The 26,096-nt window shown below is 32.6% G+C and overlaps 2 protein-coding genes and 1 long non-coding RNA gene across 28 annotated transcripts in view; 2 read left to right on the forward strand and 1 right to left on the reverse strand.

The window, feature by feature from the left end:
- On the forward strand, positions 1–12,666 carry LOC136990669 (uncharacterized). Its single transcript, XR_010883095.1, has 2 exons — positions 1–123; positions 11,665–12,666. It is a non-coding gene; the product is annotated as an uncharacterized lncRNA (long non-coding RNA).
- Positions 11,248–26,096, reverse strand: part of LOC136990637 (myosin heavy chain, muscle-like) — a 27,042-nt gene continuing 12,193 nt past the window's right edge. For 7 of the 26 annotated variants that reach the window (XM_067289029.1, XM_067289035.1, XM_067289054.1 and 4 more), the window contains exons 13-42: positions 24,339–24,509; positions 23,537–23,716; positions 23,309–23,456; positions 23,160–23,215; positions 22,573–22,660; positions 20,571–20,688; positions 18,777–18,900; positions 18,407–18,543; positions 18,187–18,268; positions 17,853–18,107; positions 16,892–17,020; positions 16,438–16,560; positions 16,270–16,356; positions 16,042–16,187; positions 15,883–15,973; positions 15,744–15,800; positions 15,574–15,660; positions 15,321–15,487; positions 15,172–15,250; positions 14,856–15,101; positions 14,582–14,778; positions 14,361–14,493; positions 14,068–14,284; positions 13,755–13,995; positions 13,357–13,678; positions 13,141–13,272; positions 12,453–12,692; positions 12,172–12,372; positions 11,920–12,069; positions 11,248–11,550 (exon numbers count right to left, since the gene is read on the reverse strand). In XM_067289029.1, coding sequence (XP_067145130.1) covers positions 11,458–11,550; positions 11,920–12,069; positions 12,172–12,372; positions 12,453–12,692; positions 13,141–13,272; positions 13,357–13,678; positions 13,755–13,995; positions 14,068–14,284; positions 14,361–14,493; positions 14,582–14,778; positions 14,856–15,101; positions 15,172–15,250; positions 15,321–15,487; positions 15,574–15,660; positions 15,744–15,800; positions 15,883–15,973; positions 16,042–16,187; positions 16,270–16,356; positions 16,438–16,560; positions 16,892–17,020; positions 17,853–18,107; positions 18,187–18,268; positions 18,407–18,543; positions 18,777–18,900; positions 20,571–20,688; positions 22,573–22,660; positions 23,160–23,215; positions 23,309–23,456; positions 23,537–23,716; positions 24,339–24,509 — 4,497 coding nt within the window. In that variant the 3' untranslated portion in view covers positions 11,248–11,457. Of the gene's footprint in view, positions 11,551–11,748; positions 11,835–11,919; positions 12,070–12,171; positions 12,373–12,452; positions 12,693–13,140; positions 13,273–13,356; positions 13,679–13,754; positions 13,996–14,067; positions 14,285–14,360; positions 14,494–14,581; positions 14,779–14,855; positions 15,102–15,171; positions 15,251–15,320; positions 15,488–15,573; positions 15,661–15,743; positions 15,801–15,882; positions 15,974–16,041; positions 16,188–16,269; positions 16,357–16,437; positions 16,561–16,891; positions 17,021–17,852; positions 18,108–18,186; positions 18,269–18,406; positions 18,544–18,776; positions 18,901–20,052; positions 20,174–20,570; positions 20,689–21,869; positions 21,958–22,572; positions 22,661–23,159; positions 23,216–23,308; positions 23,457–23,536; positions 23,717–23,960; positions 24,132–24,338; positions 24,510–26,096 lie in introns of all 26 variants that reach the window. The other 19 variants (XM_067289061.1, XM_067289062.1, XM_067289073.1 and 16 more) reach the window with 8 other exon arrangements.
- The window catches only part of sta (stubarista 40S ribosomal protein SA), a 69,405-nt gene continuing 61,706 nt past the window's right edge, over positions 18,398–26,096 (forward strand). Inside the window, exon 1 of the mRNA XM_067289078.1 lies at positions 18,398–18,407. The gene's annotated coding sequence lies outside the window, so the exon portion shown is untranslated. The remainder of the gene's footprint in view (positions 18,408–26,096) is intronic.

The following is a 26,096-nucleotide window of genomic DNA, read 5'->3' on the forward strand; positions in this document are numbered from 1 at the left end:
TCCAAACCGAGAAACTTTCGCGACGAAGGCAATTTGCATGGCTCTGGAGAATTAACCAGAAAAATTTCAATACGGATAAAGTGAATATCAATACAAGAGTTTGTCAGTAACATTTTATTTCGGGTAAGCAATAATAACGTTTGATTACTATTTTATCAATAAATGATTAGATAAACTTTCGCAGGAGTACCATAAAAGTGTGTACGGTACAAGCCGGTTGCATAAATTCCTTTGTTAATACCGACAAAATAAAGTTAAATAATTTGATACTCTTTGCTTAACGGGACACCAATCAATCGATGATATCCGATTCGCGTTTACACCTTAATATTTACTTTAATTTAGATTAAATTGTATATAAATATAATTAGAATGCAAACCCACTTTTTTCTTTATGTATAAAAGTTATAAAAGTCGATTATGAATTTAAAAAATGATTGTTAATTAATTAATACACGTTTGATATCGAAAATGATTAGCATATTTTCGTGTTGGTCTAATTAGAAAAGTTAAATTTCAACTTCTAGTTGTATATTGTACGTATAACTTGTTATGTTATTTGGTGATTAAAGTCGAAATTAGGATGATGATAAAAGTTAAATTAACATTTAAATAATATTTTTCAACCTAATTTGCATATTACCGCGTCTCATAGTTGCGTCATACAACATCGTGTATGACGCAACAACGTTATGTAAATTGTTTTTTGATAGGAGTGATGTACTGTACTGTACCTCAAAGTTAGATACTGTAATGTTTTTCAAAGTTCGCCGTAATTGTTCCTTTTGGTCAGTTTGTTATTATTCGATTTAAACTGGATTTTAGAATATGGCAGTTGTCAAATGACGAAAAAATTGCGATTTCTTTTTTTCGTAGAAATTGGAATCTTGCATGACGAGTTAGGAATTAATCCCAGTACGACTGCTTCGACTCGCTAATCATTCGCTATTCAACCAAAGTTTTAAACGCGAAAACGTGTACATCGGACGTTCAGCGCCGCTTTACTGTAAGCCTAGAAGTTTGACAATGGCGTTTGGAAAGTCAGTGGAATCATGCTCGACATTCCAAACGCCATCGTCAAACTTCTAGGCTTGCAGGAAAGCGGCGCTGAACGTCCGACGTACACGTTTTCGCGTTTAAAACTTCGGCCTCAACCTCGCTATTATATGCGTTATGTTCGTATCAATTTTTTAATATATTTAATCATTGTAAAATTAGGTGATGCAAACAGAGTCGTCGTGAAAGTCGATTTACACGTAGAAAACAAAATGTCGGAAGTGTTCTTCCACATAGTGGTCATTCGGGCAAGGTTCTAGGTCCGAATGAGGGGGGCGGGAGGGGGCAAATTGTCGATTCCCCTGGGCGAGCAAAAAAGTCAAAAGAACGTAACCTCTATATGTGACCCTTCGCGAGATATAGCCTTCGAAAGTTGCGCCTACGTCACGCGGGTTCGCGGGCCAAAAAGCCGGGTCACGTGACCCAATATATTTTTTCGATTTTTCCGCCTCTCAGTGTTTAAAAAAAGCGTGCCCCCCTTTCCTAGTCCCCCGCGCGGCCACGTGGTTAACTCGTTGGAGGAAAAATCCGTTGGTTTCATTTCGTATGGATCCCATCCAATAAAAGAAATTTTCTCTTTATATTTTATCAAATAATTATCTTTTAAATCGGCTGCATAGCCAGGTAAGATGCCTTTCTTCCACGTTGACATAATAAGCGAACGAACAGGGTAAAGTCAAATCAGCAACCAATATGGCGGATGATTGTTTTGGTGGGCGTGGCAATGACGTTTATCACGTGACTGCACCCCCTCTATTGCTATACGAAATAACGTGAAAGAAGGAAGTATAATATTTTCTGACTTTTGGAAAGCGTATAAAACTGTCGAGTTAGAGGAAGACGAATACGAACGTTTGCAAATAAACCACAGGTATAAACTTTGTTACTACAATTATTTTTGTTTTGAGTATAAGTTAATTCCTTTGTTAATTTTTCAGTATTTTATTGTAATTTTAAACATGTATGGATTACGAAATAAAATATCGATTTGGCTAAAGTAGTAGTAAGAATGACTGGTGTCCCGTTAAGCAGAGAGTGCCCAAATGGTTTGATTTCACCAAATTATACTTTAGGTCAAAACTCTTGATCTGCATCGATGCTGCTGACTTCGTATGGATCGACACCCTGACATAATGGAACTTTTTCTTCATATAGAGCAGCGTCTTGTCCTGTCAGACTGCGAGAATAAACCGCTAGAAAAGCTTTTTTTTTAACTTTTGTTATTCGACAGCGCATTTTTTCAATTTAAACTTAATAGAACTGCGGTATTTTTATATCATGGACAAACCACGTGCAAGCTAAGCAAGCGGAAGCTAGACCACAAACATGGCGAAGGGGCGAAGAAAACGTGCATTTTATCACGTGCTATGCGACGCCAGCTTAAACAGATTTGTTCGTAAAATTTTTTATTAAGGAGATAATTAAATGTAATCTCTACATATATAATCGAGATGGGTTGATGATAATAATAATAATAATAAGCGCAGAGCCCAAACGATTAGAAGTTGAAAGTTGAAATTTGGTACACAGTTAGGGTACGTCACGAGAACGTGCACTAAGAAGGGATTTTTTGAAATTCTCTCCACGGGGGAGAGAGAGGATTAAGGCTTACCCTGAAGAACTCAGCTTCTACCGTACTATTTTAGATGCAATTTTTGTTCTTAACTGCGTTTTAGTAGAGTACCACGTAGGGATAAAAGAAGTATATTCCTTAACAATGGAAGTGGTCGGAATGGAAGTGTTAAGAGAAAGCGATGTGCAAGATTCACAGGTACAGATGCGGTTTTTTCGGTTTTGCGGGAAATCGAATATATTTTTAGACCCATCTAAAAATTCTTTAATTAGTCTGGAAACAGGGGGACCTAATTTTTGCATTCTGTGAAAACGGGTAATATTGGCTATAATGTAATAATCTTAATCTTCGCTATCGTTACTTTTTCCCGAGCAACGCCGGGCTTATCTGCTAGTTACTTCATAAAACAGTTTCCATAATGAGTCACGTTGTGGAATTGTTTGGGGTAAAAACATGGCAACACTTTTACAGTGTTTTATACCATTGTGTTAGCGATATTTTTCGGATATTTTTTACTCGGTTTTGTTTGCTTTACATTGTGTAATTTGTTAATAATAAACCAATTTATATAATTTTTAATTGACTAAAATTTTGTTAAATGCGTAATGTGTATTTGCTTTCAAATAATTGTCAATATGTGATGAGCATTTTGATATATGGTAAAACTTATGTTAACTGGAATCGCACGGTACCAAATATTTTTTCCGGTTTGGCAGGTTGCCGTTTTGAACAGGTTCCATAGTTAGTATGGAACCTGTTCAAAACGGTTCCGAAAAGTAAACATTATGAATAGAAGACAAACTGCTCTGAAAAGGCTTGGATTAGATTTATTTTAACACAGTATGTTTGTATAGTTAATAAATTAAAGAATCTTACAATATACATCATATAAAATATAAAAACATCCAATTTTTATTCCCACATTAATTTAACATTGTCTCATATATTGCTTTTTTATTATATTTATGTGAATCTTATACAAATAAAGTAATTCAAAAATAAATAATTTTACATCAATATAACCACAAAGCATTTTAACTCACATTTTCAAACTAAGATGTATTAATAATGATACAGGTTGAACCTCACAAATCTGGGATTTATTAGTTCCTGGCAGCATATACCAAGGTGTATATTGGGCCCTAGACTAAAGCCATTGTTTTGAACAGCCGCGGTTAAATCGTCAGCCTACGTTTTTGGGAAATCCGAAATTGAATCCGCGCGAGCAACCCGAAAATTTTACGTGGACAATTTCGTCAATATATCAAGACCTTTCCCTCATCACCCGGTAAACCCCCTGTGGGTCTGGCGAAACCGCAATGTACAGTACAGTATATGAAAAAAGCCCTCTTAATGCTTATATGGCGGAAAAATTATTTAAAAAAAAGACAACCAATATTTTTGTTTTTGTTTTGGTTTTTGACTACATGAAAAGTAATCAATTTGCGAATTTTTGTGATTTTTAAATACTTACACTGTAATAGGTTAGCAGGTTTACTAAAAATATCCGAAATTATTAACTTTTTTCTCTCAGGAAAAGTTGGAAAACTGTCCAACGCCACCTCAAATTATCCGAAAATCGGATAAATAACCACAAATTGGCAACATGCAGCTGTCTCATCACCAGCGCCCCACATTGTTTACGTATGCAATCGCTTACGATGGTTTGAATGCCAGTATAATGGCATTACACATGTATAGATATTAGCAATTGCGTATTCAAAAATCTTTAAAAGGGTTACAGAAAGGCCTTACAAATTTTTTCCTACCTAAGGTATTGGCTTTATTGAAGAAAAACCCCTGAAAGGGAAGGAATGTAGTTGCGCCTTGCACAACCTTCCTAAATTTACCCCGATATATAATACTGCCATTTTTTACCCTAAACTCCTGAAAAATTCTCAACTTCAGCACGTCTGATTCCTGTCGGCCGGATGACCGCGCGATTGTGATGGTAGCCTACCACTCCTGGAGACCCGGCATCGACTGGATATGTTTACCCCCTAGCTGTCCTCTTGTGGTCTGGTCGAACCCATTATGTTTGCTAAAATGTTCTCTTGGTGCCCACAGGTCGTAGAGTTACTAAAAAAATCTGTCTGGTTTCAATCTTGTCGGATTAGTGAGGTTCGATCTGTATTATGTAAGTTATACAGAGAACTAATTATAATGCTTTTTATTCAGATTTATCTCTGACTGTTTTCTTTTTAAGATTTAAAATATAAGATTTATAGAAATGATTGACGAACAAAATATTATATATTAACCCTACAAAAATACAATATTTAAAACTTTCATCGGGTATTTCGCAGGGATAACCTCTAAATTTAGCCCAGTAAGCCCACAGTGTTAAAACAAAACCAGTTATCATTTGCATAACTTGAATGGTAGTCAGCAACATGGCGAATAACCTCGAAACATTTACGCCTATTGTTCTTAGAGCAAAATACGCGTACATGAAAGAATGAACGAAAAGATTCATTTGCATAATTACAACACCGACCGACATTCTCTTCTGTGCGTTATACCAGAAGAAAATTAAAGTTATGGCATGGTGACACCAGTGAATAAATATTAATTTCCTCTTAGACAAAATGATAAATAACGTGTCCCCTAACTCTACAATTTTCGACAATATGAATAACCAACCCCAAAATACAGTTGGCTGGTCTTTCAAGAAGTAGTTGACGTTGCAGATTGATGCCAGGAGACTGCTGTGTTCGATGACTTTCAAAAAGAATGGCAGAACACGCGACAAACACGTGATGCTGAATATACAGAGAAGGGCGTTCCAAGCGAAGAATATCTTCTTGAGTTGAAACGGCTTCTTAGGTTTCATATATTGCTGACCGGCAAATATAGCGGCTAAATAAATGCTTATTAAATAAAATGTTATGTGCCAATTGTCGATTATCCATGACTCGATGGTCTCTGCTCGAAAATATTTTTCGAACTCGAATGGTTTTCTGGTTATATTCGAGTTATACAACTTTATTTGGTCCGATACATTTCCGTTAAGAAATTCCATTTCTGTACTGAAAATAGATAAGCAAGAAACTTGGTTAAATAATATAATAATAATTTAATATGGAAACTATTTTTTAGTTTTATTTAGTGCCGTATTTTACGGCATATAAGACAACTTTTTCCCAAAAAAGGGGGCTCAAATTATCGCCTCTTATCTTATGTGGCGTTACTATTTTCTGTACGTTAATGAATTCATCAAACGGCCTTCATAGTTTACGGTTGAATGCAATAAATATTCTATGCTGAAATGGGTGCATCTTATATGCCGGAATTTGTTAACACTAAGTTGGTCACGTTACCATCTCTTAATTTCTACGCGCCATGGCCTGTCTTTCTCGTTGGTCACGAATCAAACAATATGGCAGAGAAGAAGAGAAAACCGAACGCAGAATTCTTCGTAAATCTAGTTACGCTATAATCCTAGACTGGTTTCAAACTAATTTCTCACTCTTCCTTCTTGTAGAATTATTAAAATTCTAAAGATAGGTAAAGTACGGACTATTTCTACAATTGCAATGCCCGAATTTCCAACCACCAATCAAGAGTCAGAATTAGAAATTAACCAATAACGTTTGCTTGATGTAATTGAATAACTTCAAATCTTAATTCACATTTGATAATTTTTTCATTTAAATTTGTCAAATTGCAAAATTTTAAGTTTTTAAAAGGGAAATGGCACTTCTAATTAACACTTTATACGTATAATAAACACTACAGCAGAGCCAGCAATCCTTTAAGGGGGTGCAGAAAAAAACAATATGTGACATACCCGGCTTTACTGGGAGGGGCGCAGCTGCGCCCCTCGCACACCCCAAATCCGCTCCGAGTACATTAAATCTGAATAAAACGGAAACCTGGCTATTCGGTACCATGCAATTTCGGTTTAACCGTATATATACGCAATTATATTACATTGTGTATATATACTCGTATAATGTAATAATGGTGCTAAAAATGGGTAATCTGTGTTACGAAATAGCCTTACCTCGTGTTTGCTGTGTCGTGATGACAGTAGTAGTGACGATGCAAAACTTTTTTGATTTTTATATAAGCTGTATCTTCCCCTGTTCGTCTTACGTCATCTTTTATACTTTCGTGACTAATAAATATTTTCAACAACCGAAAAATTGCCATGCACTATGGATAAATCGGGTGTATGACCTTCCAGCTTATTTCGGTAGATTTTATTACAGTTTACTTTGATTTAAAGAATGTAAATTATACTAAACAATTTTACGAAACTTTATTTTATATTATTACTAGCTGACCCGGCCACGCGTTGTTGTGGCTCAAAATGTATCTATTATAAATGTGTAACACTTCCCCCGTGGGGGAATTTCAAAAAATCCCTTTTTAGTGTATATTCTGTTAACGTCACCTATTAAAACGCAATTAAAAATTCAAACAACCGCATGTAAAATAGTATAAATAGAAGCCGAGTTCTTCACGGTAAGCCTTAATCCTGTCCTTTTCCCCGCTGGGGAATATCGAAAAATCCCTTTTAGTGTATATTCTGTTGACGATCACCTATTAAACGCAATTAAAAACGCAAAAAACCGCATGTAAAATAGTATAAATAGAAGCCGAGTTCTTCACAGTAAGCCTTAATCCCGTCCATCTCCCCCGTAGGGGGAATTTCGACATGTATATTATATAAAAACACGTGCATATTCGAATGCAACGTTGTGTCAAAATTTCGAAAGGAATCGGTAGGAACAAACAAACGTTATATTTTATTTATATAGATAGATAGAAAATGATCTTCTTTAGTCCATTCTCACAGAAAAGCATAATGCCTCACAGAAAAGTAAACTTAAGTCGTCAGAAGTTAGCGCCATCTGTTGGACATGAAAGCCTTAATCCATATATAAATATATTTTTGAAAGGGGGGAAATGGTGATCTTCACATATGCTACAAACCTTCGCGGGAATGTATTAAACAACTTCCCAAAGTTTCATGGCAATCGGATAAATGGTGTGGTAATGCATGAAGGACAGACACACAGACACAGACACACAGACACACACCACAGACACACACAGAACGAATACATTCGTTTTTATATATATAGATTAAGTATTTTCGTTAAATTTAATTTTTTTATGAACAGGGAGTTTTCGAGTGGTTGATGTAAATGGTATGGATGATGAAATGTATAAAATAATACAGAGAAGAGAGATTTAATAGCGAGGTTGAAGCCGAAGTTTTAAACGCGAAAACGTGTAAGTCGGACGTTCAGCGCCGCTTTCCTGTAAGCCTAAAGTTTGACAATGGCGTTTGGAAAGTCAGTGGAATCATTCATGACATTCCAAACGCCATTGTCAAACTTCTAGACTTGCAGGAAAGCGGCGCTGAACGTCCGACGTACACGTTTTCGCGTTTAAAACTTCGGCCTCAACCTCGCTATTATGTCACTTATATAAAAAATAAAGTAAATCAAATAATAAGATTTTGAAGTCAAAATTACGAATTAATCTTGTAAAATTCAATTAAATGATTATAGCAAGGTAAAAATCCCTGATTACTAGTAAATGCTCATCAGTGGTCGGTAGCTAAAACCACTCACGTGCGAATCCACCTGAGTGATTGTGGGTTCGCACCTGACAAAAGGGATGGCCACGTGCAATTTTCCGGGATTTTTTTCGTGTTTGTAACACCTAAACGGGCCAGTTTCCTATAGAAAATCCTTCCCACTCTGCAGATTGTCTGTTCACTTGTTACGTTACCGTATACAGACATTTACATAAAAGCTCGAATAATTATTTTATACGTTAATGTAAAGTATAATCTTATTTACAAAATTGTTACGCAACATATTAAATTACAGTATATGCGTAACGCTTGAATTTCAATTCATAATTTATAAATAAAAAAAATGGCTACATTTGAAGTTTATCAGAGCGGAAATGTTAACTCTTGCTAACCTTCGCGTGTCTAATGGAGGCTTTTATTCTCCAGATTTTACACGGATAATGTTTACGTTACATTTTAAACCGTGTTCATGCTTAATTATATCAACTTAACACGATCGATACCGGAAATACAATACTAAATCCTTTATTACTCGTGTTTATATTTAATAAGTAAATATTCTTTCGGGACAAATGTATGCAATATTTAAAATGGGCACAAAAATTACTGATAAGCAATTTTATTGACTTATTTTAAAATAAAACACAATTTTAAAATTTTAACTCGAAAATTTGAATGAAAATTTAATTTATTCTTTCAGTTTTCAGTTTTTTGTTTGGTTTCTGGGAAGAAACGTGTTGTAAAATAAATTTGCTGGCAATTTCGTTTGCCAAATTTTCTGAATTTCGTTTGTTTGTCGCGTCGATTTCTTCTTCCAGTTTTTCCAAACTTTCCAAGAAATTTCGGATTGGAGGCGATTTTCTTCCTTCGTTTTTACACGAAATCATTTTTCTAGCTTCATCTGTCTGCGAGAGAGTCGACTCTTCATTTAGCAAATTACTTCGAATGGCAGTTTCAGAAATTTCTCGAATAATTCCTGATTTATCCTCTGCATCTTCTTTTCCCATATCGATCGACAGTTCTACTTCAAATTCTGTACGATTGTTGTTTCCAATTGTTTCTTCCGACCCCCCGATACCAATTTTTATAGAAACGGCTTGGTCGATGGTACATTGCTGGATCTCTTCTGTCACGAAATTGTTAAAATTTGCCTCCGAGGATTTAATGGGGTGTAATTTTACTGAACTTTCTTTCTTCTGCGTGGGAAAATTATATTGCTCCTCGTATAACATTTCTTCGGATGAATCTTTAATTTTAATTATTGCCACAATCCTTTCCTCCTCCTCCCCTTCTTGCTTTGTTTCTGGAACTTGATCTCTCGAAACCATTTGGAATTTTGAATCCATATTTTCTGAGGGTGCTTCAATCATTTCTTGGTATTTCTCTTCTATTATTTTTTCCTCATCTAAACGTATTGGAGGGAGAGCTATTTCGGATGATTTTGAAACCACAGCAATTCTTGTTTCGATTTTTTCAACGTGGTCTTTAGTTTCTTTCGGATTAATCTTTTCCACTAAAATTTCTTCGTGAATTTCTCTGATAGGCTCCGTAGTTTCCAGTTTTACCATTTCTTCCGAATAAATTTCTGTGTTGATTACTGGGTTTTTTGTATTTTTCTCGGAAATTTCGGTAAGAGATTTTATAACTTCCAAATCTTCTTTTATAACTTCTAAATCTTCTTTTATATCCATTATTGACTTTGATATCCCTGCGCTTTTAAAAATTTCCGATGATTTTGATTCTACAGCGTTAAATCGAGTATTACTTACATTTATTTCTGGGGTCTTTTTCACAGAATCGCTCGCTATTTCGGGAGGCTTCTCCTCCAATTTAACTGCAGTTTCCTGTTGATGTTTATCATCTGATAATTCCTCGATTGATGCTTGTAAATCGATTTTATTTTGATTTTCGTTTACGTTTATGGATATTCCGATATTTATTTCACTCGATGGCTTCACCGTTTCTTTCATCGATTCTTTCGATTCTTTTTTCACATCTACGGCTGATCTCACGCCATTTTCTGATTTTTTTGCTTCATCGTAAATGCGAACATCCGTTGTCTGTGTACACTTTTCTTCGCATTCTATAGCGCACGATGCGGATTTTTCGCTGAAAGATTTATTTTCTGGAAGCACCCGCTCGGTAATATCCATTTCGTTCATCGAGTTTATAAAATCCTCTACTCTTACCAATCTTAACTTCATTTCTTCTATCTGAATTAAGAAATTTAATTGAGATTCCGCAGAGCGGATATCGGAATCGTCAACTGAGAAGGAAAACGATTCATTTTCTTCGAATTGTAATTGCTCATCCCATTCTTCTGGAATTCTCATCCGACTTTCCTCCAAGAAGCGAAATTTCGATAATAAGTAGTAAATTATACTACCAAGAATGACCTCGGTTACAAATCTTAATACATGGTAACATGCATACGTGTAAGAAAATAAAAATTGCTGATTTTCAATCATTTTGATAACTTCTTGATCTGCCATTGAAAGTTTTACTGTTTTAACAATTTTCCTCTTATTCAACAACAATAAAACTTGTTATGTCATAAACATCATTCTATTGTTTAGGTTAATATTGAAAATTTGTTTTAAACTGCAAATATTTGTAAAATGTCTTCTATTTAAATTTTACATAATAATTTCAACGAATTATTTTTTCCTACATAAAACGAGTGTCCACCAGTAGCCGAGTGTATAAAAACCACGGAACATTGGTCGTGGGTTTGCGCCTCTCCAATATATTAGCCACGCGAGATTTCTACTTGTGCTTGACACCTAAACGGGCCATTTTCCCAAAGATTTACTATATTTTTTTCATGTGTCTAATGCCTAAACGTGGGCCAGTTTCCCACGTGTTATAGATTACTCACGTGTTGCATTGCCTTATTCAATCCATCTAATCCACATAAAGTGGAATATAAAGTAATTAGATGCATAAAAAATTAAATTCGTTGAAATTATTTGCTAAGTTTTCTGAAATTAATTAATAAGAACACGCTAACTGTGATGATAGAAGATAAATGAAATTAAAAATAAAATAAAAAAATTACATAGTCTTCTTTGAAGTTGTGACCTTGTGATTTTTTTTATTTCATTATTATTGCATGAAAATATCCAACATACATAATAGCAAAGAAGCTCTTTTTGACAAGATCATGCATACAAAGCACAAAACAGAAAGAAAGTTGTCGTTTCTAATAGGATAATTAAGGATAAACACCATTTCCTATATTAATAGGCGATATCCTATAAAAATCATCGTATTCTTACAGATCGGACTGATCCAAGAAATCCCTCGAACCTAATTTATTCGATGAATGATAATCGTTGTGAATTTTCGAGTAAAGGTGGATAGGAGGCTGTTTATAAAAGAAATAATTAACAGTAGAATTAGTTAATTAGATAATAACAAGTATAAATATATATATTTTTTCTGTAATTTTCCTGTTAATATTGTTTGTTAATATTTTCAGATCAAGAAGAATTCTTGAAGTATCAGAATTATTAGTATAAGAACAGATGAATATAAAAGTGAACATGCATAAGATCTTTCTCACCTACAATGGAAGGTTACAATGGAAGGTAAAGTGAAATGTTATTCATTTCCCATTTGTTTGGCCTTAGGCCTGGACTTTGGAAGGGGCTGAAGGAAGAATAGAATATAAAGTTAACAGTAGACAGAGAGAAATAATAATAAAAGTTCGATTATTATTTATAATGTTACTTACACTTGGACTCATTGCTCTGCTTGCAGAACTGCGATTTCTTGCTCGTAGTTTTGCCAGTGCATTTTCGGACATATCTGCTCTTTCTTCTGCATCCTCCAATTCTTGTTGGACTTTTCTAAATTTAGCGAGATTCAAAGCTGCTATTTCTTCCTAGAATATTATAATTAAATTATTTATATTCTTCTGTTAATTAAGAAAATATATAGTAAATTTATTATATATATGTGTGTATGTGTGTATATTAAAACGTACAGCTTCCTCTATCTGTCTCTTGTATGTTTTTATCTTCTGTTGTAATTTATCGATAAGATCTTGCATTCTTTCGTGATTCTTTCGATCTTCGTCCATTTGGAATTGAATTTCTTTTAATTTTCTTTCTGATTTGCGATAATTTTTAGCTGAATCTGCGTGTCTGCGTTGCTCGTGTTCCAGTTCGGTTTCTAATTCTCTCACCTTAAAAATTTGATATTGTTATTATTATTATTTAATTAATTATTTTTTAAATCAAACTCTGTTGTTAAAACTTTGCATACTTTCTGTTCCAGTTTCTGAATGATTTTCCTTCCTCCTTTAAGAGCTGCTGCTTCTGCTTCGTCTAATCTGACTTGCATTTCTTTCAGCTGCTGTTCGACAGCTTTTCTTATTTTTTCCTGTTGTTGAGCGTGCTCTTGTTCAGCTCTCAGTTCATCGGCTAATCTAGCAGCATCGACCATTGCTTTCTTTGCTTTTTCTTCCGATTGTTTGGCTTCATTCAACATTTCATCAAGATCGGCCTAAAATATACGAAATATGTACATGTAATTTTTACACGTTCATACGTTCGCTGAATTGATTCCGTTGATAAACGAACAGTAACCAAAATACAGTCCTATCATCAAATCATTTCGTGTGTCACGTGCTGAATTCCTAGACTATTCTGATGATAAAACAATAAATCAATTACGTATGGCATGGATAATAATAACTATTTCCGGAAGATGAGCCCTAGTAAAGACACTACATTGTATCTATAAATAATTTCAGCTCTCTTTTACGCACAATTTATCATGCGAGTAGTCAAAAAAATGTGGTTGTGTTCATATTGCTAAAGAGTGTAGCCATACATTTTCTTCTGTCTTTATCAAAGTGTTATTTTGATTGGAAAAATACTTGATTACTGTTGGCTTATTAATCATTTTGTATCTGATAATACAATTTTATAATATACATAAAATTGCATACATGCAATGCTTGCATTTCTCCTTCTAATTTCCTCTTGGCCATAGATATAGATGCGTGTTGTGCTGAAAGTTCGTTCATTTGATCGTGCATGTCACTTAATTCGGATTCTGCTGATCTTCTCTGTCTGTCAGACTGTTAAATAAATAAATTAATTAATTAATTAATAAGCATGTTATCAATTTACTAAAGCATAAAATTAAACAGTAATTTGTTTACTTGTTCTAATAACTGTCGGCTTTCTTCTAATTCTCCTTGAAGAGTGCTGCAATGACGTTCAGACATGGCATATTGTTCTCTTATTTCGTCCCTTGCTCTTTGTTCTTCTTCCAAAGCTTGCTGTAATTCTTTCAGATTAATCTGATACTTTTTCAGGTTCTTCTGAGCGTCGGCATTTGCCTTATTTGCGTGATCTAAAGCGATTTCTAATTCGTTGATATCACTCTCCAGTTTCTTCTTTAGTCTCAAAGCTTCTGCTTTTCCGCGTGCTTCGGCTTCGAGACTCGCTTGCATCGAATCGATTGCCCTTTGGTGGTTCTTTCTATAATTTACACGAAAATTAATTATTACTATTTTATTTAAAAAGAGAAGAACAAATGGCAGACACGAATTCGCACCTCGTGTTTTCAAATTCTTCCTCCTTGTCTTGCAGGCGTCTGTCGATTTCCTGTCGAACCTGAGATAATTCTAATTGTGCTCTTAATACTTTATTCTCTTCCTGTTCTAGAGCTGCTTCTGCTTCTTCCAAGGCAGCTTGCAACTCTTCCTTTTCCATTTCCAATCTCTTGCGTGATTTCTCCAACTCGTGGACACTTCTACCACCCTCTCCTAATTGGTCCATCAAGTCTTTGATCTCGTCTATGATATTAAAATTGGAATTTAATACACGCTCCTCAATTTTAAATATTATAAAAAAACTTTTTTTCTTACCTTGTAAATTTTTGTTCTCTCGTTTGACTGATTCGTATTGCTCCTGGCTTTCTTCGTATTGTCCTCTTAATTTAAACAGTTCGGTGGAATAGTTTCTGCATTCTCTCTGAGAGGCATCGAGTTCTGCTGCTAAATCGTCGACTTTCTGTTTCCAGTCGGCAACGACTTTGTCGAATGATTTTTGCCTCTTTTCCAATGCGGCTGCTGTTGCATTCGCCTAATAATTAAATATAACGTTGACACATATACAAAATTTTATATAAATTTTAGAAAATTTCTATTTAGAAATTTACCCTGTCGACTTCGATGGTCATATCTTCAAGTTCTCCTTGAAGTCTTGATTTCGTCTTTTCTAAACCGCTGCATTTTGCATTTACTTGCTCGATGTTTTCTTCTGCTTCTTGGAGTTTAGCTTGAAGTTTTCTCCTTGAATTATAAGAATAAAAATTAAATTTTCATTACTTTTTAGACTTGTCTGCTGACCAGTAACCATTTAAAATAAATGGTTACTTACTTCGCTTCCTCCAGTTCTTCCAATCTTGCAAGTCCTTCGCTTTCATATTTGTTCTTCCACATTTGTAATTCGGCATTAACTTTGCTTAATTGTCTCTGAAGATCAGCCTTTGCTTCTTGTTCTTCTTCTAATTGTTCCCTTAATCCGTCTAAATCGTGTTCCAAATTTCGGAAGCGACCCATGAGAGCAGAACGTTCCTGAGATGAAATTCATTTGTTTTTTTTTAATTAAACGTGTACAATTTATTATATAAATTTTAAATAAAATTACGTACTCTGCTTTCTTCATCTGCCGTTCTTTTAGCTTCGTCTAATTGCGTTAAGAGGGACATTTTTAATTTATTAACTTGAGCGAGCTGAGATTCTAAATCTTCCACCTGCCTTTGTAGATCGGAATTTTCTACTGATAATTTCTTTTTTGTCGAATCGAAATCCCCTAAGGACCTGTTAGCTTCGTCTAATTTTCCTTGCAGATCTAAAACTTGTATTTCTAATTGTTTCACTTGTTTTTCGGAATTTGCCTGATTATAAATAAATAAATTAGAAAAGCGGAAAATGTCATTCATGTTTTTCTAAATGAAATCTCCTTACTTTTTCTTTTTGTACATGATCGATACTGGATTTAACATCATCTAACTCTCCTTTCAACTGTCCTTTCTCTTTCTCCAACCTGTTTAGAAGATTTTCGTTTGTGACGACAGAATTTCTAAACAATTATTTAGTGTTATTCACACAATTACCTGCTCCTGTGTTTGTTAAGTTGGTCATTTTGTTCGCTTAATTCGGCCACCACATCGTTGTGTTTCTTCCTCAAAGTTGACAATGCCTGTTCGTGTTGTATGTTGGCTTCCTCTAAATCTCTTCTCAGTTTTGACATTTCGGCTTCTCTTCTCTTATTTAGTTCAACCTTAAAATAGATTTACAATAGGATTTTTAGAAAAAAAAATAATAATACAGCCAAGAAAATTTATTAAATTACTTCTAATATTTTACCTGTGCTGATGTTGCACCTCCGGCTTCTTCGAGACGTTCGCTCAGTTCTTCAATTTCTCTGGCAAGATCTGCCCTTTGTTTCTCAGCCTAGAATTACAAAATACATTTCAGTAAGCCGTGTTATTATTGTAAAAATGATTTACGTGTATATTTAAAAAAGAAAATCTTACTTTAGCTCTAGCCTGTCGTTCAGCTTCGAGTTCTTCTTCGAGTTCCTCAATTCTAGCCTAATCAGAATTTTTAAAAAATGTCTCAGTGTGCCAAGATTTATCCAATTATAAGTATAGTAAAATATATTAATTTATTAACCTGTAATTCTTTGATCTGTTTTTGTAATTTTGCCACCAAACTTTGTTCGTCTTCTAATTTTGCAGCCAGACTAGCCATTTCTTTTTCTTTCCTAAATAATTGCTTACAATTACATTAAATATTTCAGATTTTAAAAGATCAGTTTGCAGTATTTCATACCTCTGAAGAGCTTGCTCTAATTCTTTTTTGGCTTTTTCTAAGTCAGTTATTGCTTCTTGTGCTAACTTCAAATCTCCTTCTAATTTCCTCTTTGTTTTTTCTGTATCTCCTCTTAATTTCTTTTCTCTCTCTAAATTATCTTCTAACTGTTAAAATATTTATGATATTTTTAAATTTCCTTTTAAGTTTATTACAACTCAACGATTTAAAAATATTAACAAAACTTACTTCATCTAAAGTCTGCTCTAATTTTGCTTTCACTTTATTTAAATGATTTACTTTATCTTCGGTTGCTTGAAGTTCTTCTGATGTTTTCTACAATTTATAAATTAACATTCGTAGGTAAAAATATTAGAAAAGAAACATTAAAATAAAAGTGTGTATTGTATGATATACCTGGGTAATTTCTTGTAAATGTTTCTTTTCTTTGTTAAATTTATTAATAAGTTCATCTTGATGAGCGATTTCGTCGTTCAGGTTACGAATTTGATGATCTTTAGAAGCCTTATCTTGTTCTGCCTACATTAAAAAAGCAATTTAAATTTAATTTATTAAAAGATATACATTTAAACGATTAAAAATTATGCAATTTACTTAAATACGCGAAGATTACAGGTATTTAAAATATCATATACAGTAAAACCTGGCTTTGTGGCCACCCCTGAAAATTCCCTGTTAATCTACATAAATCAAACTTCATACTGCCATTCCTAGAAAAATCCCTACACCTCTCTTAAGTGGCTAGAAATTGTGAGGTTTTACCGTATTTTATAAGCACGACGTTTGTATAAGCGTGACAAAATATGAATTTAAACATTCTAATTATATTTAAAAATATAATAAAACATACCTTTTGAATAGTAAGTTCTAAATCTTCCACATCCTTCTTCAGACTTGACACTTCACTTTCCAATTTTTTTCTTGTTTGTGTAAGTTGGGTGTGGGCGTCCTCTTCGTGATTCAACCTATCTTGTGTTTCCTGATCGGAAGAAAACAAGGAATATTGATCAGAGATGGCATCCGAAGAATAATAACTCGGATGAAACTGTTCGGATAGCGAAGACCACTCGTTATCGCATTCGGTAACTGCCATATCTAACTCCTGGCTAACCTATGACTGAATATTTCTGACCGGCCTTACCACTTGAGATTGTGAGAGAATAGACCCTATTATCTTCAACTTGTTTAGTTTGTAAGGAGACTCTCCGACTACTATATTTAGTAGGAAGTTTAGAAAACTTCCAACCGAAAATGTTTATTTATTAAAGACTAGAAGATGATGACTAAGTTTTAAAATAAAGATTGAAATCTAAATGTAAAGAGCTTTTATTCTATATATATATATTTATATATGTACCCCACTACCGTTTATTTTTGATATAATTATTTACGGTAAAACCTGTCTAAACGAGAAAACTTCTTTCAAACGGAACGATTTTACATGTTTTTAAATAATAACCAGTTAAAACGGAAAAAATATTCGGTACCGCGCGATTCCGGTTTAAACAGGTTTATTGTAATTAATATAATCGAATAAATTATAATTATTCGGAAATAAAAAATTAGTTTTCATATCTGAGAAGTTCGTGCCCTACAATTTCAAATTTTTAAGAGAATTTTATAAAAACAAATATTTTAGGGCCCCACAAAACTTCCAGCAGACCCTGAAGATTATCTAGTTTATTAATTAGCCTAACAAAAGTTAATTAAAATGATGCTGTTTTAAATGTTCTATATCGTTTAACATAAAATATTTTTATTTTAAAAGAATTGTTTCGCCTTTGTGTAGTTTAGTGCGATGAAGTACTAACCTGAAGTTGGCATTCCAAATCAGCTTTTTGTGTTAGAGCACGATTCAATCTTTCTTCCAAATCGCCGCATCCGGATCTTTCCGCTTCCAATTGTAAAAAGAGATCGTTCTTTTCCTGTAATAATTTTACATTTTGTACTTCGAGATCTTTTCTGATCTTCTCTTCTTTTGCGAAAGCTTCTTGTTCTTTCTTCAATTTTTCTTCCAAAGCTTTCAATTCGTCTTCTACTCTTGCAATGCTCAATAATGGTTTCACCTGTTTAGAAAAGTAGAGAGAATATATAAATGTCCACAGTTAACTTGTTACCTCGGTGCCGGAAACGAATTTTAAATACCTTTGAGTAAAGCTTCCACCATAACCAATTTCTGAGTTGTAAAAATTTTCGAAGGTTTCTCTGAATAACCAGGAGGGCAACTCTGAAAGATTATTAATTAAGGGAGATTAGAAATCCTTGAGGCATAAAATTTGACCAATTACAATACTCCATTTCATAACATCTAAGAAACTAATCATTTCAATAGATGTTTTCATTGAAAGACTGTACACTTATTTACCTTTGTTCCTGTAACTTCTTGAATTCTTTTTTGCACCCGTACCATCTGATCCATGCTTGCAGCATTGTAATAATTTTACTTAATCTTTCGTCTCTTAATTCTTCCAGACGTCCCAAAGCACCAGCTCTGAAGAATACCTAAAATTAAGAATTAGAAAATGTGCTCAGAATGCTTCTTAACATCTTGCTTGCTGTACAGTTTTCAGGCAGACAAGCTAATTTTAGAGAAGGAATTAATTCCTTTTTTAGAAAAGTTTCATCTCTTACCTCAGATCTGTGATCCTTTGATCTTAAAACTTAATACTATAACAACTTGCAAGAAATTCGGTAAGCTATAACTAATTTCGATAGAATCATGCTAATATACATGCCTTGGTAAGACCGAATCGATATTCGTTAGGATCCAATTGTGTTTGTTCCAATATCTTTTCACTCGCATTCTTAGCATCCAAGAATTGATTCTTAGGTAGGACATTCGAAGCTAGGATTGTATATCTGTACAGGAAAGGATGGGAAGATGCATTACAGTAATTGCAAATATTAAAAACTCTCCCTGTTCTTGGTATATTAGTAAAGTATACACTTGTTATTTTATGGATGGGTCCTTTGGTAAATCATAATAGGATGGATATGATAAGGAATGAAGGAATGGTTGCAATTTTATAATCTGTAATAAAAGGGTTTTGCATGTTCTAAGGATTTGCATATTAGTCATGGGTCGATCTCTTATTACAAAAACGTTAGTGTCCGTGTATTATTCCCGTTATTTTTCATGCAACTGAAGAGAGATTTCTGATGAAAACGGATGAAATTCTGTTGAGATGATAGATTTCGAGTTCAAAAAATTCCCCAAGTTCTTTTATTATTATTATTTAATAATCCTGATTGCATCTGTGCTGAAGTTAAATGCATTACAATAAGTTGTGATTTTATTAATTAAAACAATTATTATTATTATTTATTATTATTATTATTTACTGCAACACTTCATTGCTTCTTGCGTGATGTTACTCACATTGCAATACGTGAGTTTTCTTTTTCGTTGATGTTACTTACATCGAAATGCGTATTCGTTTGCATTGATGTTATTCACACTTTTCTGCTTTGATGTTATTCACATTGCAACACTTTGACATCTTTTGTTTGCTGTTATTCACACTGAATACTTTATTCACTCGTATTGACAGATTATTTTCACATTCTGTTGCTTATTTTAATCGTTTAGTATTATTCACATTTCAGATTCACCAAATTAATTCAATTATCAGTGCTTATAACTAGCACTAAACCAAATATACATATACTTTATATTATTACGCACATAGAATTTTTGAGTTTTATGCATTAGATGTTTATTAATAAGTTATATAATCGTATCATACTGATACAAGTCTGTTTCGGCTCACTGTTCTACAAAAAACACAATTAATTAAATATTAATAAGTTTATATTCGTAACATTCACTTGAAAATTTAAAAAATATGGATTAATAAGCGTATTATTAACATACAATAGCAGAAAGCAGGCAGATAATTAAAGCGTGCACGTGCATATTACTATACCTCTGTGACCCTGTGACATTTTCAGTGCTATTTGACCTGATAAAATCGGAAAAGGTTTTGTTTTATTGTTGCTTAATTTACATGCCTTTGTATGACCCATTCGATATTCATTAGCTTCAAGTTGTGTAGCCGCAAGTACGCATTCTGTTGCATTTTTAGCATCAACGAATCCCTTAGGAACTGCATTGGGAGCCAAAATTGTGTATCTGGCGATGAAAATAACAAAAATTATTTTAAAAAAATCATCAAAAAAGGTACGTTAAAAATGTAAAAAAATCAACAAAAAAAGTTCACATTTCTGTATACACAGAAAAAATATACAAAAATCTTTTTTTAAAAAACATGTCTGGAATTATATAATTTTCATTGTTCAAATTAATAATTCTAAACTGTGATATTCAGATATCCATCCTGATAAAAAGTTTGGTAAAAATGTTATTTTAATAATAATTAAATAATATAACATAAATCACAACCATTAATAATATAACAATAAGAAATTTAATCATAGTACAAAACTGAAATAAATATAAATAATTTATAGTTGGAAATTATTAATTAAATTGCCAGTTTAATTCAGTAAATTTTCATACTAAAATTTACCTGTGTTTGAAATCAGGATACAACATTCTATTAGGAAATCCTTTCCTACAAATTCTAATACCCTCGAGTACACCGTTGCAAGTCAGTTGGTGCATTACCAAGTGGGAATCAATCACACCTAAACAAACACTATAATATTTTTATCTGTTCATAAATAATTAAAAAAAAAACGAGCTTACAATATGCAATAAATCATTACAATATTGCTTACCTTTTTTTAAAAATTTAATAAATATACAATTGTTAAAACTAGAAGGATCCTTACTTCTAGTTTTATTGATTTTAATGTTGTAATGTTCTAATTTTAATAATTTCTTTACATTTTATTTATGTTTTTTTAGTGTTATTTCATTTGTAACTGAACCGAAATTATTATTATTTTGCTTGCTTGAATGGCTTGAATTTTTGGATTTTACTTCGTTTACATGCATTTTCTTTGGAGAATTATAACGGTAAGCGTAATTTTAGGTTTCAAGTTACACTAGATAACGTGTTAATGACTTTTAAAACAGTCTGTGAATAGAATTAATTGAATTGTGTAACAGCCTGAACAATGCCAGTTAAAATGTGTGTACTTCTTAACAAAAATATTAATTTTAGAATTAGAATTATGCATCTTTGACTTAGTTTTCATCATTGATAAGTGTTCTATAAAATAAACAAATGAAATCTTTATATTATAGGTTCATTTCGAAGGGAATGTCAGGATTTATTATTCGAAATTTAATTGAAAACGTATTAAACAATGTACATTAATCATCTGATATAAACTGAATTTAGTAAATGAATATAGAAATGCTACAATTTATGCCTCTATACTACTATTTTTAATGCTGTTTATCCTAAATAATTGATATAAAATTAGTTATAAATTTTTATAAAAATTGATGTAATTGTATCATAAAAAAATATATTTTTTTAAATTTTTGTTTTATGATCAGTCCAAATTATGAAGTAGTTACTTGTAAACGGGGCCGTCAGAGCTTGTATGGGGCCCTCTTAGCATGTTTTTTGGAAGAAATAAAAAAATTAAAATGCTTATTTATTAATGTAAAGCAGTGTTAACGCCTTTAAATAAATAAAATTAATTTTATAGAGAGTTAGGCTCGAGAAAAATCTCCATCTTTCCGCTCTAAACGGCCCCCTTTTCAAAACAAGATTAAAATTTTAGTTTTTTAAACAACCAGTTATATTTTTTTAAAAAAATTTAAATAAAATTAGTGTTATAGTAAAAGAAAATAAATAAAATAAATAGAAAAACGTTTGTACAAACACATCTTTTCATCCAAACCTCCTTACCTGGCGATTTAGTTTCATTCGGAATGATACACCTGACGAAATGGGGTGATGTACTTCTGAGAGTGGTCATTAACTTGTTCAATTGTTCCTATACGTTTGGAAACAGGAATAACCAAGGGAAAGTTTTATGAAAAGGATCTAAGCAATAAGCAATGAGTGTCAAAATGGGCTTAATTTGGACAGGAAAGCGTAAAGCGAAACGGTATAATAAATAAATATATATATATTTATTTATTTATTTTCAATTTTTTTGGAAGGAAATTATTATATTTGGCCATTTTTGGAAATTTGGAATAAGGTTTGATAAGGGGGATCTTGCGGATTTGGCATCCATGACGATGTTGCTCCCATTTCTTGATGACTGTTGCCAGACTAGCAAAGCACATCAGCCAGCTCTTCTATCCTACATTGCAGAGAGCGAAGCGATAGCCAATAAAGTTAGAAGCTATTCAAGCATAAAATACGCTTGTAAATGCTTATATCTAAAATAAATATATAAAATTGCTCATATTATTAGTTAGAATAGGCAGAGAATAGAATGTTTTTCGAGGAGAAGAGAAAATTTGAGGAAAGAAGGGGGGTGTTTCTTTGTTTGAGGTTTGAGGATGATTGGTGGGAAAGTCTCCACAGAGACAATGTGTTGAGGCTTACACACTACATTATTATAATATAAGGAATAAAAGGAAAAGAAAGAGGAATATACCTGGGGATTTAGTTTCATTGGGGATGATGCACCTCACAAAATGAGGTTGAGTTTGTCTCAAAGTGGTCATCAACTTGTTCAGTTGTTCCTGTGGGATTTAGGATAGAGATAAAGATCTACTCTAGTAGGAATGGGAAGTATAGGTAGGCATATTATATCTATAAGTACTACTACTGTTACTAATAGTTTATAACTACACTATAAATCTAATATACTACTGAGTTTAGGAAAATTCTAAAATTCTTTAATCTACAACTAATCATAGAAAATAATAAAAGAGTCTTACAAAATAAGTAGTCAAAAAGGATGGTGGAGAGCATTAAATTACATTTTATGTAATTTTTAATTGTTGAAAATAATATAAAAATAATGGATGCCCTCTGCAAGGTCTAAAAATACCCCAACAAAAGATTATGTACATAAATTTAATCTGTCTGATATCCCATTTTTACAAAATATATTACAAAAAAATGAAATAAACTAACTAAAAATAATCTACAGTTTTATTTCTAAATATCCTAAACACTATAAAAATACAAATAATTTTTAATATTTTAGATAATTAATGTTTCAAATGAATTAGTTACCCTGTACAATGCAGACACTGTTTGAAATCCAGAACCCTTCTTTCTTCCTCCTCCTCCTGAATTGACGAAAGCGAAATAAATTAAAATAAAATAAACAATAAGCCCTGTATTTTCATCGTTGATGATGCAAATTATAAATATGAAAGTACCTTTCTTTGGATCATCGGATCCAAGCCCTGGATGATCTTCAAAGATGCTAATTAATAATTTGTTAGATGCATGTTTGAACTGATCGACAACAGTATCATTCAGTGGATCCTTATTTTTCTCTAACCAGTTTGTCAAGTTGTAGGGAACCTATTTTATTAATAAATGGTTTTATATAGTCTTATATGTTTTACAAATTGATTATTTAACGTAGTGATATGTATATTTACGGTTCCTGCATAGTGAACTATGGCAAAATGAGCGTCTACTTGTCCAGGTTTCGGTGGTTTTGGCTTTACAAAATTTGGAGATTTTCCAAGGTGATTAGTTTTTAATTTTTCTTCAAAAGTTTTATCGGTGGCTTTGGGGAACATAGATTCTTCTTCCAGAATTGAAAGCACACCCATTGGCTATCGACATTATAACATGCATTAATATAACTTAATAAACCTTATACAAAGTTTCTGTTAATTTAAAACAAAAATTATGTACAGAGTTTATATTTCTTTACATATTCATGTAAATAAATCAAGAAACATTAATCAAGTGTGCATAAAGCCTTATATACTATAGCTTATACTTATGAAGTCGTTAGTAAAGTGCCATGGAAGCAATTAAAAGTACAGTACAATACATGGAAAAGCAACGACAAACCTTTTCTATCAGCTCAATACAAGCTTGTAAATCCAAACCGAAATCAATAAACGTCCAGTCGATTCCCTCACGTTTGTATTCCTCTTGTTCCAGTACAAACATGTGGTGGTTGAAGAACTGCTGCAATTTCTCGTTGGTAAAGTTGATACAGAGTTGTTCAAAGCCATTATACTGTATGAGTTATGCGAAAAAAGAAAACTTTGATGTATAGAAAGTTAAAAGCACGTGTTTGCTATTGTTAGTACAGCAGTAGATATATTTCTTTGTGTGCTGGAAAGCGCAAAGCTGCTTATGCTGCGTAGTGCCCATTATTCTTTTACACAAGCGCCCAATTTCTCTCTGTTTTCTGTGTATTTTTTTTTTTTTTTACTTTCCTACCTTCTCAATTAAATCAATGCACGCTTGTAAATCCAATCCAAAATCAATAAATGTCCACTCAATTCCTTCTCTTTTGTACTCTTCTTGTTCCAAAACAAACATGTGATGGTTGAAAAATTGCTGTAATTTCTCATTGGTAAAGTTGATGCACAGTTGTTCAAAACTATTGTACTGGAAGTGATTAAAGAAACATAGGGGAAAAAAGGGAAGGTACATAGTTATTAACATAAGTATTAATTAAATATTAGCAAAATCACATTAGAGGTACATATTAGCTTTATTTTTCAGGGCATATCTTACAAATTTACTTACTTTTACTCAAAAAATTGAATATATTTCCGAAAAATATACCCGAATAAAGCTAATATATAAGGTTGGATATAAAAAACACAGGTTATTATATATTTACAAACATTAATAAACAGTATGATAAAGGTTTAACGGTATCAGGGAGTCACACATTGTACTGGAAGGGATAAATAAAAAGATATAACTTAACTTGAGGAAGGTCAAGGGTTTGGTAGGCATGGGTAGAAAATAAATAAAATAAAAACAAAAATAAATGTATTAACGATTTTTAAAAAATTTGGAAAACAGTTAAACATGGGAATTTTTTAAAGGAAACCAAAAAAAAAAGAAAAATTATGGAGGAAAGAATACAAAAAAATTAAATTTTCAAAACTTAAAATAAGGATTTTCACTCTGTTTAGGGTACAGTTAAGGGTAAAACAGTAGAACGGGGATTTAGGTAAAGGGTATATAATACAATAAAACGGGATTTAGGGAAAAAATAAAGGTGAAAAACAACAGGAATTTGGTCACACGAGGAAAAAAATCATTTGGGATTTGTTAGAGGAAAAAAAATACGCGCATTTAAATAAATCGCATCTTTTTATTATTATTTTCTTTTGATTTCAAAATGGGCAGTTTTAAATTTAGTTTAAGTACATTTGTAGATTGCAGATGTCTTGTGTGATGTATTTTATGCAAAATGCTTTTAAAAATATCTAATGTAATTAAGTGTAAAATGTGTTTGATGTGAGGTAAAAATAAAACTTTTTAAATTGATTTATGGTTTATATGATATAAATTACATTTTAAAAAAACACACACACACATATATATATATAGATAAACCAAATAAACTACAGAATCATATGTAATATATACGTTTCTTGAGTAAATTAAGATTCAGTATGGAAAAAAATCTAAATTATGTTTATTAAAAATATTAAAATAGAATCCCAATTTTTAATCGTACTTTTATTTTATTTAACTTAAAGTATACTCCACCTCAATTTAGTAATGGGTTCCCCCGTACATCATACTTTTCCTTTAACAATACAGTCGTGCCAATCACCTATGTAACACCTTTCGAGAGGGGGGCATTTTTGAATTGAAATAACGCGACTTTCTGTCTATACTGGACGTTTCTATATAGTTAATTGGGGTCTCCCACCAATAAGGTTTCCATATCCGGTCTCGTCTTTCATCTACCTAATTCCGTTCTCGAGATTAAGGAAAGACGGACGGACGGACGACGGACGACAGTGGGAATTTATAGGTCTACAGTTTTTTTTTCAAATTGCAGCCCATTAGGAGAGAATAATACAGCAATAAAAAATTTTACGCTTAGTTTTTAAAAATTATTTTGATTTAATTAACGACAGGAAGCTCTCTACTGATTGTTACTAACCTTAAAAATGATATATTGGCTGATGTCAATGCCTACTGACTACTAGTGAATAGGAAATTCGC

This window comes from Centruroides vittatus, unplaced genomic scaffold, assembly GCF_030686945.1.
Source record: "Centruroides vittatus isolate TY-2023 unplaced genomic scaffold, ASM3068694v2 contig_1322, whole genome shotgun sequence".
NCBI lineage: Eukaryota > Metazoa > Arthropoda > Arachnida > Scorpiones > Buthidae > Centruroides > Centruroides vittatus.